Below are 16,113 nucleotides of genomic sequence, written 5' to 3'. Positions count from 1 at the left end.
CAAGTTTCTCCGGCATGACTACCCAGATGTGAGTGGAACAAAGATAACAATAGACGTGCCACAGTGGACTATAGGAAACTATCAAATGCTGTGAGTGGGAGCTGGGCAGGTTACATTCAGGAGTATACATGTCTTTACATATACATATATGCATGTAAAACAATAATGAAAAAGAGGACAGGGATTTGAAAGAGAGCAAGGAGGCATATATAGGAGGGTTTGGAGGGATAAAAGGAAAGTGAGAAATGAAGTATTATAATCTAAAAAAAAAGGACAGAGTTGGCTGTCGCTGATCAGCTCCCAGGGTCCTCGACACTCAGGGTGGGACCCGCTGTCCTTAGCAGTCAAGGCTGCCCTGCTGTGACCCTCACTCCGTTCTCATTTCCTCTTCCCCACCCACTCCAGCCACAACAGCCTTCTGTGTGTTTTGACAGCAGAGCTGCCTCTGCTCGCTGCTCTACACCATGCACTCCTGCTCCTTTGCTTCAAGCCTACCTCAGCAGCCCACACAGAAGCCCAGCACCCCATCCTGCTGCACCCCATCCTGCTGCAGTTTTCTCCACAGCACTGGCTGCCTTCTAGCAGATGTTCCTGCCTCTGCTCTCTGACTTCCCTACCAGAGCACCATGGGGGTGGGCGAGGGGCAGGGTGTTTCTTCTGCTTACTGAGCTCCAGGCCTTGGAGCCTCACACACCATAGGTGCTCAGTAAGTAATGACTGAGATGAACAATTCATAGCCAGCAGGAGCCTCGCTGCCTCTGAGCACACCGTTCAGGGACTAACACTCTTTATGCCAGCTATCTGTAAGCCTTGACATCTTACGGGTAGAGCATGGCTGGCCTGGGGTGGGCTGCAGGTGGACACTGAAGTCTGAACAATGTTCCCCACTCACAGGGAGGAACCACAGAGGAGGCTCCAGCCTCAGAACACTAGGTGCCTGGGTAAAGGGCTGAGAAGGATGTACACAGACAGGCATCAGTCCAGGTCACCTGATGTCCATAGGGCATCTAGGTCCCGCAACCTAAGGCAACCACTACACAAAGTGCTAGGTCTAAAATCCCACGGACCAGGGTCCCTTTCACAAAATTTCACTGTGACAATAGTATGAGGCTAGCCTTTTGATTTCAGCCCTTCGAGTTTTCAAATCTCTATTTCAAACTTTTCTCTACAAACCTTGACCACTCCCTCCAGCCTCCCCGGGAAACTTCACTTCCTTCTGCACAGAAAACACAGAAGTCATCAGACCAGAACAGCCTCTACTTCCTGCCACCACACCTGTGCCTCCCTGCATGGGGGCCACGATCTGCCCTGGCCCTCTCACAGTGGCTGCAGAGGTAACCTCGGAATTCAGCCAAGCTCCCCAGTTGGCAAACGCCTGCCCTGGACTCCTGGGCAGCGTCTGTGGTTGCTTCTTGTGCATGCTCAACTGCTCTACACGAACTCTCGACATCAGCCAGCTCCATCCCCCAGCATTCAGTGCTGTCTCTCACAGGACTGAGCAGAGACAAAGCTCCATACTCTCAGACGTCCCTGGAATCCCTGTGCCTTGTCCCCACTAGCCCACATCTCCTCACTCCACACAACCTCAGCTTCCCAAGAAGGACATACATTCTTGCCACCCCCAAACTTCTCTTTTCAGGCCCCTTGTGACCTCACTAGTGCCACTGGTCATCTGGTCTTCCCTTATCTGTCCTTGAGGCAGCTTGTGGCACAGTTAACCCCTCCCTGACTGTTCAGACTTAACACGGGTACTTTAAAATACTGAGTAGTAACCAACTGAGCTGGCATGGAAGATGGTGTACCATGATGTGAGGTCCATGCCTCTCCTCTCAACCCACATATCCTCCCTGAGAGACCCACCTGCATGACTGCAGACCTCAGACACTCCGAAGTCAGTGCATCCAAAAAGGAGCAGACGGCACTGCCCTGGGTTGCTTTCTCCAGAGTTACTTCTAGGAAAATACTCATCCCCTTCTCCAGCAAAGAAGCCAGCTCAACACACCTCGCTATCTGATTTTGTAGTCATGTCATTTTGTTCTGCTTCTTTTACAAAAATACTCACTCTTATGTGTGTGAGTGTTTTGCCTGCATGCATGTGTGTGCACCACATACACACAAGTGCCTTTGGAGTCCAGAAGAGGGCATCAGATCCTTTGGAACCAGAGTTACAGACCACTGTGAACTGCCATGTGGGTGCTGGGAACTGAACCCAGTTCCTCTACAAGAGCAGCCAGTGCTTGATGGGGGAATGTCTTTCTGTACACTGCAAATAAATATGTGTTGCTCTGATTGGTTGATAAATAAAGCCGTTTGGCCTATGGCAGGTCAGCTTAGAGGCAGGCAGGAAATTCAAAAGGAGAGACAGGAAGAAGGCTGAGGAAGACACCAGCGAGCTGCCCAAGGAGCAATATGTAATGGGACGCAGGTAAAGCCACAGAGCATGTGGCAATACATAGATTAATAGTTATGGGCTAATTTAAGATATAAGAGCTAGCTAGTGAAAGGCTTGAGCCATGGCCATGCAGTTATAATTAATAAACTTCTGAGTGATGATTTTATAAGTGGCCGTGGGGTCCATGGGGCTGGGCAGGTCTGGAGAAGACTTCAACTACAAGTGCTCTTAGCTGCCACCTCCCCAGCACGGCTCTGTTTCTTTTGTCTTTGATTTATGCCGACTTAGGAGACAGGACAAATGTTCCTAGGCTGTACCCAAGCTGTGTTCCCAGCGTCTTCCACAGAAGGCAGAAGACCCTCTGCAGTATCTGCTTAGCCTGGTCCCATTTACCAACCATCCTCCTCCAGTTCTAAGCCACGCAGGAGGAAGCCCTGGCTGGTGACTACAAGCCAGCCCCATCCCATCACTGCCTGCTCCTGGTGACCTGAAGTCTCTGGTTCGCTTCTCTGGTCTGCTTTTTTTCCCTCGGCTGGGTCCCTGTGTTGACCTTCTACCAAACACTACTCTTCCTTAAAGTGGCAGTCTGCTTTGGGTCTTTCCAGGACCTAGAATCCTAGCCCCCAAGCCTCTGCCTCTGAAGCTGCCTGGGACTCATTCTAGCTAATCTCCACTGTGTCTTGTCCCAACCTACTCACCCTGCCCCTGAGGTCTCTGGCCTAGACTAAGAAGGGACAGCATAGGATGACATAATTTCTGGTCTACGCTAGCACATCTGTTAGCCTGTGTCTGCTTTAGGCCAGGCATGCCTTCCCCAGATCCAGAGAGAGATCTCACAACTCTAACCCTGTTAACACACAGCCTTCCTGAGCTCTCATACACCGGGTTTGGTAAGGATATTGGCTCATCTTACCTGTCCAGAGCCCCAGGTGGGGGACATCACCACCTCTTCAAGCCAGTGGGAATGAGATGCTTGTGAGACTCGGGCAAATTGCCTTGACCACACCCAGAAGGTCAAAACTCCAGATTTGACTGCATCTTATGCTGAGACACCAAATACCCACAATGCCAGCATTGGGGAGGCCGAGGCAGGAAGGCTGCTGCCAAGTTCCAGGCCAGTCTGGGCTACACAGTGAGTTCAAGGGAAGCCTGAGCTATGTAGTGACATTTTGTCTCAAAAATAAAAGAAAGCAATCCAGATTTGAATCCAGCCTGCCAGATTACGCAACCCACACTGTCCCACTCTGACATACCGAAAGCAATGTGTGTGAACCAGTAAGGCCTACAGAGACAATCTGCAGCATGGTGGAAAGAAAACCAGAATACAGACACACCTGGGGACTGAAGAGAGTAAACATATACTTCAGGCTACCCAGGAAAGCGGGTCGAGCCTGGTCAGGGACCTGACTAGAACAGGGAGACAGCAGTGGACCTTGAAACAGCGGGAGAACTGGGAGGAAGAAGCAGCTTGAGATGAGTGTTAGGGAGCTCTGGAAGCACCACATTGAATCAAGGTGACTAATACTACAGAAATCAAGTGTCTTTCCTTAAGCGTGGAGGTTTAAGCCTCAGATTGAGAAAACTCCAAGAGAGGAGCCTAGGGACAGAAAACTGATTTCCAGATATAGCCACATTGGCACCTCCAAAGCAAGAGGACGGGAGGAATAAGGCCAAATTAGGGAACCCCAGTGGGGTCACAGCTGGCTCCAAGGAGATGGCTGACGGACAGGCTGGCAGACAGCTGCAAGGCGCCTGCTGGCGACAGAGGATTATCAGCAGACCTCAGGAGCCTCTGAACTGCACAGCAGGTGCAGGGAGCCCAGGGAGGCTGAAGCCAAAAGTGCAGACGTCTCTTTCCATAGGCTTCCAGTGAACTCAGGAGAAGAGAAACTGGAAACACAGAGCCTTCAGGTCAACAGCAGAGTGTAGAAGGCTTGGACCAGGAGCAGGGGAGAAGGGGAGGGCAGCAGAGGGAGCCTGCCTCAGGAAGAAGACAGACAGTGGGTTCTTCATGGAGGTGGAGGTTTCCGGCTGGGTTGGGAGGAGTGCCACTTGGCCTTGAGGGAAGAAAAGGCTGTGGGGAGATTCCAGAGGTGTTTTGAATCGGCGAGGAGGGAAACTAACTTCGCACAGGCTGCCGAAATGAGCGTTGCCCTCTGGGCTGTCATGGATGCACACATCTGAGTGTACTGCAGAGGGCACAACGACACAGGTGCACACCACAGCCAGCTGCCTGCCACACTAACGTGCAAATGTGCCTGGGACTAGAGCCCCTGTCAGGATAACGAGTGTTTTCCCTTTTATCTCGGGGTCTGCCATTCCACTTCTTCCTGAGACAGGGCTTGCCAGAGGCCCAGCATAGGAATTCCTCAAGCACTGTTTTCTTAGCACAGCAACACAAATGCTGGCCCCGTTCTTCCTTGTCTGTCCCATAGAATGATTCACCTCTCCCTGTCCCTAACGGTGCTGTAGACATCCCACCCCTCCCACAGCTCTGTAGGGGCACCAGCTCCTGCCCAGAAGAATCTTAGAAAAGCTACCACCGGGGCTGAGAAAGCACTTAGAGACTGTATCTGTACTGTGTCCCTGTCATTTGTTTGTTAAGTCTTTAAAACTGCAGTTGTGAGGCTAACATCTGGCTGATTCTCCCATCCCCCATCCAGAGAATCTTGGCTTCTTCTAGTCAACATATAATGGCAAGAACATAGGCGTTGAGTTGGGTCCTGCCCACACACTCCTATTGCTGTGAGATTTTTCTTATCACGTCTGAGTTCCAGCTTGCAATCAGGTGGAGTGGAGGAAAAGCACCTGCCTCTCCCTTCTCACTGGGAGAGCGAAGCTAGTCTGATGTGAAAGACTATTAATAACCCGAAATGTTAGTCTGATTCCCGGGGTCTAATCAAGGTCTCACTAACACCTGTCCTCAGTAGCTGGGAGACACACCCCAAATAAATTGAGTGCAACTCAGCCAACGTCTTTTAGGCTAACCAATGCCAGATTCCAGGCTAGACAAAATCAGACCCAGGTCCTGCCCCAGGCGCTTGGCTGCCTGGATGGAGTAGGTTTGTTCACACAGCAGGAGAAGTCTCCAGTAGGATGATGCCCACATTGCTGGGAACAGATGCTCCAGGTATTTATGGGAATCTGGGTCCTCTTCTGATCCCTCAGACTAAAGAGGAGGTAGGCAGATGTGGCTCTCTGAGAAAGCTGGAGCAGAAACCTCCGAGTCCCACGCCTGGCCCAGAGCTCAGGGGCTGTTGACACATGGTGCTTCCCCCTCACCATCTGGGGGATGTGGAAAGCTGCCCTGACTCACCGGGTGTCGTGGGGGACCAAGGGGGACAAGTGACATGAGTGATGAGCAACTATGTTTGAAAGGGACAGTTTTTCTCCCAGGCAGCTCTCCTTTTCTTCAAGGCCCCCTCAGTAAGGCGGAGGTTCTAACTACATGAGGCCTGTTTCTCCCACTAGTCTAACGGGACTGACTCACAGGCCTTGGCTCCCCCACCTTGTTAAGTCACCCCCAAGACACCCAGGACACGGAAGCTCCTACTCCCGGTGGCTAGGCCCCCATGTCATCCACCCACATCCAACGGGTTCTCTGCTGACGTTGGCCATGCTTCTCCCACACCACAAGCCTCAGCCAGGGACCCTGAGAAACTCACCCTTCTCTCTCACAGCCCCTTTCCACAAGCTGGCCGACCATTTCCTGCACTCACCACATGAACAGAACCTAGGCTTCTCCGACCATCATCTTTCCTGCCGTCCTTTTTGCCTTTTATGTCCAAATCAGCTGTCCCAGGCGGCAGGTTTTCACTCAGAACCTCAGTCGTGTTAACACTCCTGGCTTTGGGCTGCACGTCAGACAGTTCTATTCTCAGAAATGATTTAACCAGTTTCTTTGCATTTTAAGTCTTCCCGAACACTTTAAAAATGCATGTATTCCTGGAAAAAGGAACCATCCTCTTTGGCGGCCCCAATCCAGTTTTCACACCGCACCTATGCCCAGTATTTACTACACTAAGCTGGTGGCTGGGTGCTTTGCTCACAGGCTGTGGAGGGTTGAGGAGAAGGGAGCCTCTCCCCATTTCACCGACCTTAGCCCACAACCGAACTCCAACGAGCCCAGTGCCTGCCGCCGCGAGATACCGAGTTCTCAACAAAGTAAATCTGAAATAGCCAAATATGGAAAGTCAGCAGGCCGGAGTGGAGAGGCTGAGGAAGAAAGAAGCCAACCAGGGTGGCCCAGAGGGACCTGCAACAAGAGTCCTCAGAACTGTCAGACCCCACAGCTGGCTGGCAAGGAGGTCAAGCCATTAATGGTGTGAAAACTGTCTCCGCCCACCTTGCTGGGTGCCCACCTCTAGGCACCTGGGTGGGCTGAAACCTAGAACTCACCTTCTGGAAAGTCGGGTGCTGTCTCCAAACAAGCACGCGCTATAGCACCGGTGCAAGTTTGCGTCCCTGGCATTAAGCTCGCTTTAACGAATTCTGCTTGCAAAGTCTCTCATAGGGGCCGGGGACCGAGCGCGGGTGTCCCAGGTCGCCTCCGGCCCGCCGTCCTGAGCCGCTTTCGGTTTCAGAGTAGCTGGGACGGTCCGCTCAGCCGGCCTTCGCCACCAGTGGGGCTCAAGGGGCACCGCTGGCGCCCTACGGCGGCAGGCACAGGGCTGCTACGCCTCAGCTGCAGACGCCGTCCAGCCCTAGCCGCGGTCTCCGGGAGGGGCGGGGCCGAGAATGGAGGCGTGGTCAGGGCGCCCGGGCGGAGGGGCGTGGTCACGGTGCCCAAGAGGCGGGGTGTGAGGCCCTGGGGGCGGGCCGGAGCTCCCACGAGCTGGGCCAAGTATCCCCTTGGAAGTTGAGAGTCACCCACGCCCTAGAAGCCTAGCCTTCTCTTTCTAGGCCCATCAGAACCTCATGTGCCTTTGAACTGTATGCATTTCGCTCTTCAATCAGCCTCTGGCCGGCCTCCCAAACCTGCCGGTTCTGGAGTAGACGCGTTTGCTCAAGATCAGAAGTCTGGCTCAAAACACTTCTTCCAGGAGCTTCCCGCAGAGCAGTGCAAATCCACCGCCAGCCCTCGTCCTGCGGTTAGCCTAACATTAGCTGTCTCTCAGAGTCGTACTTAGAGTTCATCTGTCAAAAGTTCCCCAGACAGCTCTCCTGGTCTTCAGAGCCACCTGAACTATGAGAGCTATCTAGAGGTGACTGGAGTGATCTGCCCAAGGCTAGAACTTGAATCCTGGCCTCCCAACTCCCAAACACAGGACTGTTACAATTCATTTGCTCCACACGTTCACAATCATTTCAGCCTATATAAACGAAATGGGCTAGCATCCCAAGTCAGATAACCGTGGAAGTACTTAGCTAATCTGAGTGTCGATTGCCCATTATTAAGAGAAGGGGGTACTAGGTACTTTGGAGTGGACACAGGTGTGCATTGTAGCTGGATAGCAACTTTAAGGAGCAGATGTGGAGTCTGGTGGAGCAGCCAATAGGAGCTGGAAATCCAGATGCTAACCTTTGGATAGTGAGATTAAACACTCAGTGGGAAGATGGCTTGTGGGCTTGCTTTGGCGCTTTGGATCAGCTTACTTTTTGAAAGAGCTGCATTCCTGTCCTGAGCGGAAGTCTTCCTTTCTGTCCCTCCACACATCTATATGCCCTACTTCCCACCTCTCCTTACATTACTGCAAGGTGATATAACCCTATGTGTTTAGACCCTGTCTTAGGGTTCTAGTGAAGAGACACCATGACCACAGCAATTCTTATAGAGGAAAATATTTAACTGGAGCTGGCTTACAGTTCATTATTGTCATGGCAAGAAGCAAGGCAGCATGCAGGTGAGATATGGTGCTGGAGAAGGACCTGAGAGTTCTTACACCTTGATTCAAAGGCAGCAGGAAGTGAACTGTATCACTGAGTGTAGCTTGAGCATATATGAGACCTCAAAACCTGCCTCCACAGTGACACACTTCCTCCAACAAGACCACACCACTCCAACAAGGCCACACCTCCTAACAGTGCCACTCCCTTTGGTGGTCTTTTTCCTTCAAGCTACCACCGACACTGTAGGAAACATAGATGGTATAGACTGGAAAGATCATTGTATAGTATGAACGATGCATCTATGCCTGGTCACTGGCACTATGCTCAGCTATGATTCCCTCTCTTAACCAACTGAATGAAGCAATCTGTTCCAAAAAGGAGACCCAAGGCTTTGATATGATGAAATCCCAAGCTGGGACAGAGTAAATCTTTATCAAATGGTGGCCACCTGACTCCACAGACAGGTCTAAATGAGGACACATAGTAGACTTAGGCTTGGCCTGCGTGGATGTCTGTAACCTTGTGTGTTACTGGTGCTCAAGGAGACCAGAAGAGTGAAGTGGGGTTACAGACAGCTGTGAACCACCATGTGGGTGTTGTGATTGAACCCAGGACCTCCAGAAGAGCAGCCAGTGTTGGTAATGCTGACATGGTAGTAGTCAGAAGCTCCCGTTGTTGATCCCAGAGTCATGGGCAGGATGACTAACAGATCAGACACAGACCCTGGGGTGCAGCCCAGACAGAAGAAGGTCATGTAGCCTTTCTTAAAAATTCTGATGGTGGCTGGGCAGGGGGGCTCATGCCTGGAATTTCACTGCTTGGAAGACTAAGGCAGGATTGCTGAGTTCAAGGGCAGCCTGGGCTACACCAAGACCTTGTCAGTTGGGAGCACAAAAGTCCTTGTGCCCAGAGCACTAGGGAAAACAGGGATGTTAGACATGCAGGGGCCTCTCCTTCAAGAAGGAATGACTTGTTTTCTGTCCAGAAGGCAGGTGTAGTTATTGTTAATGATCTGGTGATCTTTTTGCTCTCTGTAGAGGCAGACCTCACCCACCTTGTGCTGTAGAGACAGACCTCACCTAAAATGTTTATCCCAGATTCCCCCCTCACTAGATAGACCCTTATTTTCCAGTTAATAGACATCCCTAGGGGAGATGTCACTTGTACTTTATAGCCTACTAACTTCTATGCTATCTCAGTCAGAGATCACACCAGATTATGTGCCTTTTAGCTATAAAACCCATCTGGATAGTCACATGTACTTTGTAAATGAATTTCTGGGTAGTCACACCTTAAGTTTTATTGTATACCCAGAATGGGAATGATTGTTGCATGCAAACTGTTATCCAAATTCTATTGTGATGAACTATGCTTACCTTAAACTGCCTGGCATCAGATTCCCTGGGTTTGAGCCACGTTGGCGAGGTCAATCTGAACCAAGTCTTCACTCTCACCTCCTCACAGACGGCCCTGTTGCCGGCCTTGACACCCTCACTTGTTTCCAAACAAAGCAAAACCAAACATAAACATTCATGAAGGTATATGGGAAGGACAAAACATAAATGTACATAGATAAGAAATAAAGCGGGATGTGGTGGTTCAAGCCTGTAATCACAGTGTTCAGGAGGCAGAGGGAAGAGGATCAGGAGTTCAAGTCAGCCTCAGATACAAAGCAAGTGTGAACAGCCTGGGCTGCAAGAGACCGTCTCAACAAAACAAACAAACAAACAAAACAAAACAAAAAGCCAGGTGCCTTTAATCTTTGCAGTGGGGAAACAGGAAGTTCTCCATGAGTTCAAGGCCAGCCTGGCCTAGTCAAGGATAGCCAGGACTATGTAGAGAGCCCCTGTCTCAGAAAAGACAAAAAAGAGGGAAAGAAACGTGAATGTGCAGCTGAAAACACATTTCCTGAGGCTAAGTATGTGTATACAGTGTGCCCAGCACTGGCTCCATGTTCACCCACAGTCTTGGTCAGTGTTCTATTGAGACACTATGACCATAGCAACTCTAATAAAAGAAGCATTTAATTGGCACTTGTTTACAGTTTCAGAGATTCAGTCCATCATCATCATGGTGGGAAGCATGGTGGGACACAGGCAGACACGGTGGGAGAGAAGTACTGAGAAGTCTTGTAAATGGATGATTCTCTCCCATTCACCAATTCCCAAATAACCACTCAGAGGCTTAATATTACTTATAAATGCTTGGCTGTTAGCTTAGGCTTATTACTAGCTAGCTCTTACACTTAATTTAACCCATAATTCTTATCTATGTTTAACCATGTGGCTTGGTTCCTTTTCTCAGTATGGCTTTTTCATCTTGCTTCCTCTGCATCTGGCTGGTGACTGCCTTGACCCCACCCTTCTTCTCCCTGTATCTCCATTTGGCCTTCCCACCCAGCCTTATTCTGCCTGGCTATAGGCCAAAACAACTTTATTATCAACTAATGAGAGAAACACTTATTCACAGTGTACAGAAGAATATCCCACAGCAAGTTCTACATCTGGATCTGCAGGCAGCAGGAAGAGCAAGCCACAGGGCCTGGCTAGGGCTTTTGAAACCTGAGTCCACCCCCAGTGACACACTTCCTCCAACAAGCCCACCCCTGTTCCAACAAGGCCACTCCTCCTAACCCTTCTCAAGTAGTGCCACTCCCTGATGACTAAGCATTCAAATATATGACCCTATAGGGGCCATTCTTATTCAGACTACACACTCACTTAATCATAATTTTACAGATTGGAAAACTCATCAATTGAACAATTTTCTCCAAACCACAGAACCCTGAGAGAGGTGGAAGATGAACCTAGGAAGTTAGGTTTGGGCCTCAAGCTTAGCTCAAGCAGTGGTGAGTGGGAATTCAAGCAAAACAGCCTTAAGACAGAGGCAAATTTGAGTTTTATTATTTTAAAAATATATTAATTTCCACATCATATTTAACAGTAAACTAATTTACTAGTCCTTAAACTAGATTGGCCTACAAAGAGAATGGCTGAAAACTATACACAAACTCTTTCTGCAGAAGGAAAGGGCAAACATCTGATTCTATACGGTCTATGGTTGCCTACAACCAGTGGTTGAATTGACTTGAGTGACTGTAGCCTGGGCCGCCAACTTGAGGGCAAGCTGAAGAAGGAAGGGCTGCCACCTGCTGGTCAAACGCATTATTTCCCTCGCCCTGCACAGCAAGACTGGTGAGGTCGTGTTAGCTGAGGACAAGAGTCATACTTCCAATCACCTAAATGTGACCAGACAAGGATAGATGTGACCAGACAAGGAGAAAACATCTTTTCCTTGGGCTTGCAACCGCACCTTTAAACCCCATTACAGGCTACAGCGCGTGGAAAAGCCTGGAAAGTGTGGACAGCAGCAAGCCAACGGAAAGCTTTCCCGCTGGAAAGCAAGCTTGGCACATAAACACTCACTGGTTTACCAAGTGTGCTGCACAGACATCCATAGGTTTTCTGACCAGTGACAGATGATCCTTTCTATTCCATCAAATGACTGCCCTCAGCTCTGCCTGTCGGTGGGTTGACTCCTACAAAAGACAGGCAGCAGGCAGATCTTCCCAGACTCATGTAACCAGAGAGAAGATACTCTCTTCCGAGCTGGAGAGATGGCTCAGTGGTTAAGAGCAACGGCTGCTCCTCCAGAGGACCCAGGTTCAGTTCCCAGCTCCCCCCACGGCAGCTCCAGCTCCAGTGGCCCTCATCTGGCTGCTGCCAGCACTGCATTCACCAGTGCAGACCCTTACAGGCATGCTTACACACACTCCTGCCAGAGTCCTAAGAAGTCACATCAGGAAGACCTGTCCCCATCAATAAGTTTGTTAATGACAACTTGCAAAAACCTCAACGCCAACGACTATCTCCCTTCATTGTTTTCTAATGAAGCCTTCTAATGAAGCCTTCAGGGGTAAGAGATGCTGAGGAAAGGGGAAGGGAGCCAAAGACAGGGGGCTGATGATGCCATGACACCCAACACTTTGTGTGATAATTAAAAAAAAAAAAACAAACACAAATACAAGACCCCAGGAGCCATGTCCCTTCACTGAGGGACTGATAGAGATGAAGTTAGGGTAAACTGTATGTGTGATGCCTCGTCTTCATTGTCAACTTAACCACACCTGTGACAGATTTTCTTGACTGGGAAGAGCCATCTCAACATGCCTCAAGCCTTCTGATGGCAAGCCACCTAAATGGAGAAGTTTTCCTTTGCTTTTTCCTGCTTGACCCCACTCTGGCTGGCAAGTTCAGCTCTCCTGCTGCTGAGGCCTTCCTTCAGTGGTATCAGAACCTACTTCTTTGGGATTCCAATGCCAATGAAAGACCAGCAGCTCTCCAGGAGATCCCCTGGACTCCAGAGGCAGGTCAGGGCTGTGGAGACATGCTGTGTTGTGACTATGGGTCCTTGGCCTTTCTGTCAGGAGACATTGGGCTACTCAAACCCAGCCTGTAAGCCACTCTAGTAACCCTGCATCTATATGAAAATGTGGTTATAGATCCTATGTACTCCCATAGGTTAGTGGCCATGAAACAGATTGTTGAACTCATACAGCAAGGCTCCGAAGCTCGACTTGGGTTCCCTCTGCACTCAGATACCACCACCCTACAATTAGGTGACTGTAAGGGGCTAAGCTAAAAAATCCAACACATTTTGGCTTCTTGTTCATCTGTCTCCTGCAATCAGAATGTGGCTGTCACTTATTTGGGGAGGCGCACAGAGAAGGCAGGTCTTCTTGAATCCTGAGCTGCCATCTTTCTGAGGGCCCTGGTGTCCCCGTGTTATCCAGGACTAAGAATATTTAAGGGACAAGAGGGAACATTAATATAGCACACCTACCTAATAACTGAATTGTGTACTTTTAGCCAGAGTACTTCATATTTTCAGAAATAACAACTGTTATTCCTGGCTTACCCCCTACATCTATTACTAACTAAAGGAGGTCCACATTAAGAAAGAATTTTGCATTCTTTCATTTTCTTGTATGTTCTGTTTGACTCAATTGTAAGTTTATCCTTGACCATAACTTACCTTTGTTTCCATCCATATTACCATTATTTCCATACTGGAATTAAATACTTTTTTCATTAGTTTTAACAGATGTAGCAACAGTGTGATTTATTTTTAGTTATGCTATAAAAACACTTTGGTGTAGATCTCTCAAAAAAGGTAACTTCAGAATGAACGAAAATGGTCATTAAGAGATTTCTAGGCTTTGTTTTTACATATATAAAACCTGTATTTAGAATTTCACAGTGAAGAGGCCCTAAATTCTCACACAACACAAGGTCATATAAAAATAGAAGACATAGACACCTTTAAATCTTTAATCCTTTAAGCGGCAAGCATATATCTCTTCCAGGCCAAACACTGCTCCAACAGAAAGGAAAATAATGACGTGCAAATTATTTACAAAGTATGCAAAGCACACAATAAAGACATCTCACTATATACATGTGTCATATCATGAATGAGTCTACGGTTTTCCTGCCGTGTGCTCTGTGTTTGTGAGTAAAATTGCAACACATCCCTCAGGTACAGCACCGAGGCCCATGTCTGGGACAGAGCAGATTTTAAATGAATCACAAGATACTGAACATCTGGACAAAGGGTGCTGACGGACTCACTGACATTTCCCCCGACTGTACTGCAGGTCTTCTGACAGGAGACAAGACAATGAGAGGTGTCCAGGTGGAATATGCACACACACACACACACACACACACACACACACACACACACACACCAATCAGAGCTGTCCAGGTGGAATATGCACACACACACACACACACACACACACACACACACAAGAGCTTCAAAGAGAATGCTCTAGACAGTTCATAATACATAACCGTCTCTCATGGCTTTTAAAGTAAAAATAGGTATAAACTCTTTAATATTACTTTTAAATCAGTTACATTTTATATGGGGCATAAACGATTAAGGTGATCCAATGAGAAAAAAGGGCCTCTCCTGCAGGCCACTTTCAGTTACGTCTGAAGGGAGGGACCTTCTGAAGGGAAATCTGAAAGTTAAAACTGACCAATGACTTTAAATCTAGGGCTCCTTAAGGCTGGGGAGCCTTTACGTAAAGGGACTATTTTCCCATCACTTAGGAAATGCATGATCCCTTTGATGTGGGCAGCCTGCCACACTAGCAATCTGTCCCTCTGCAACAAGCCATGCTTCTAATATGAAATCATTCTATCAAAACTATCAGGAACACACTGTCGAAATGCTATTATTGTAAAGTAGTCTTTGTAGGTGCTAATGATTTTATGTTGGAATAAAAAGACTCTCAGTCTGTTTCTCCAAATTAAAACAAATGGGTCTCAGTACTTTAGTTAACGGCACAACTATCGCAAGAACACAGCAGACTTTCAAGTTCATCTTGTGAAGGGTGCTGATGATTCAACCGTAAATGAAACCACAAGCACAGGCTGGCTGCGAGAATCGCACAAGTGTACAGGAGAGATTCATCAACAAAGGAAAAACACCCTTCATGTTAAATGAAGACCTTACTAATGAGTATGAGGGCAACTCTAAGTTCGGAAGATAAGACTGTAAATAAATGCTGCTGTAGCCACCATCTCTACATAACTGACAAAATATATTCTGTTCTAAATTCCCAACACAGGCAGAGACTAGCTAGAAGCGAATAGCATTTAGAAACTTTTTTTTCAAAATTAACATTTTCAAAGAACTTAAAAACACTATATTCCCACCAAATTTTAAGTCCTTTTTCTGCAAGTAAATGATTCCAAACCTCTATTACTGATAGACACCAGGGTCAATGACCTTTAAACAAGGACTTTGAGCTAGGACCCCAAACTATGTTAAAGGATTAGCAGGTCCAATACATTCTTTGTGATTTCATATAATTGCTTTGCAATTGATTTAATTGCTTTCTTTTAAAGGAATATATTAGAATTCCTTTAGAAAAAAAGCAACATATTTTGAAAAAAGGGTTATGAAGCTATAATTTCTTAAATATGAATATGAACATATCAAAATCTGAAATGCAGGCTATTTATTCTTGCACTCCTAACATAGGAAAGTGTGTTTTTTTAAAAAATTTAAATTAAAGAAAAAAGCAAAAAGCTAAAAATCCTTAAGGAACTTAAGGAGTTTTTTATAATTCTTAAGTCAATATTTTTGTACTAACAGCTTTGAGTAAGAAGTGGCAGGAAAATAAGAAACCTCAACAAAATAAATAGAGTGAAAATAAACAAAAACCCCCTTGGTATATAGAATCCTTTTCCTCCCATGAGATCCCACTGGTGAACACTGGAAAGGAGGCTCCCTGGGTGTCACACCACTCACTCTAGTCCCCTGCCACAGAACTGGTCTGCAGCCTCAGTATCTAGGAAGGATGTTTTCCTCTTGGAGCAGGTGAGTACGGGGGTAACGATGGCTGAAAGAGAACTGCCACCTTGTCCACTTGGATTTTTAGTGCAGTGAGGACTGTGAATCTGTCTGGATTCCAATGAGTGATGGTGGCTGCTGACCACCAACCGTGGTCAGCACTGGTCTTGGGTTTAGGCGGGGTGGCATAGAGTTAGCAGGGCGAATGAGAGGTGGTGGAGGCTGGTTGAGAGTTGGCCGGGGTTGGATGAACCGAGCCTGCTGCTGGAGTGGAGGAGGCTGCCGGTGAAGCGCAGGGGCGGCAGGCAGTGTTGGACGAAGAAGTGGTGGAGGCTGGTTCAGAGTGGCAATGGGGACTGTTGGTGTTGGAGTGGGTGATGGGGCAGGAGGTGATGGACCCAGAGTCCGAGGAGCCTGTGGGGTCTGTGCCTAGAGGTGAGGAAACAAAAATACATGTATGAGGTTTAAGTCCTAACAAACTTGGTACAATATAGTTCGGGCTGTCACAGGAAAAACAAAACAAA

The 16,113-nt window shown here is 48.1% G+C and overlaps 2 protein-coding genes across 8 annotated transcripts in view; both read right to left on the bottom strand.

The window, feature by feature from the left end:
- Traf5 (TNF receptor associated factor 5) overlaps positions 1–7,107 on the bottom strand; it is a 42,878-nt gene extending 35,771 nt beyond the window's left edge. For all 4 annotated transcript variants that reach the window (XM_036202704.1, XM_036202705.1, XM_036202707.1 and 1 more), the window contains exon 1: positions 6,791–7,107. The gene's annotated coding sequence lies outside the window, so the exon portion shown is untranslated. The remainder of the gene's footprint in view (positions 1–6,790) is intronic.
- Positions 7,108–13,987: 6,880 nt separating this feature from the next.
- Rcor3 (REST corepressor 3) overlaps positions 13,988–16,113 on the bottom strand; it is a 40,844-nt gene continuing 38,718 nt past the window's right edge. For 3 of the 4 annotated variants that reach the window (XM_036201861.1, XM_036201863.1, XM_036201862.1), the window contains one exon: positions 13,988–16,018. In XM_036201861.1, the coding sequence (XP_036057754.1) occupies positions 15,674–16,018 (345 nt within the window). In that variant the 3' untranslated portion in view covers positions 13,988–15,673. The remainder of the gene's footprint in view (positions 16,019–16,113) is intronic. The other variant, XM_036201864.1, reaches the window with a different exon arrangement.

The sequence above is a fragment of the Onychomys torridus genome, chromosome 11, assembly GCF_903995425.1.
Source record: "Onychomys torridus chromosome 11, mOncTor1.1, whole genome shotgun sequence".
In the NCBI taxonomy this organism is placed as follows: Eukaryota; Metazoa; Chordata; class Mammalia; order Rodentia; family Cricetidae; genus Onychomys; species Onychomys torridus.
This window is presented reverse-complemented; position numbering and strand designations above follow the sequence as displayed.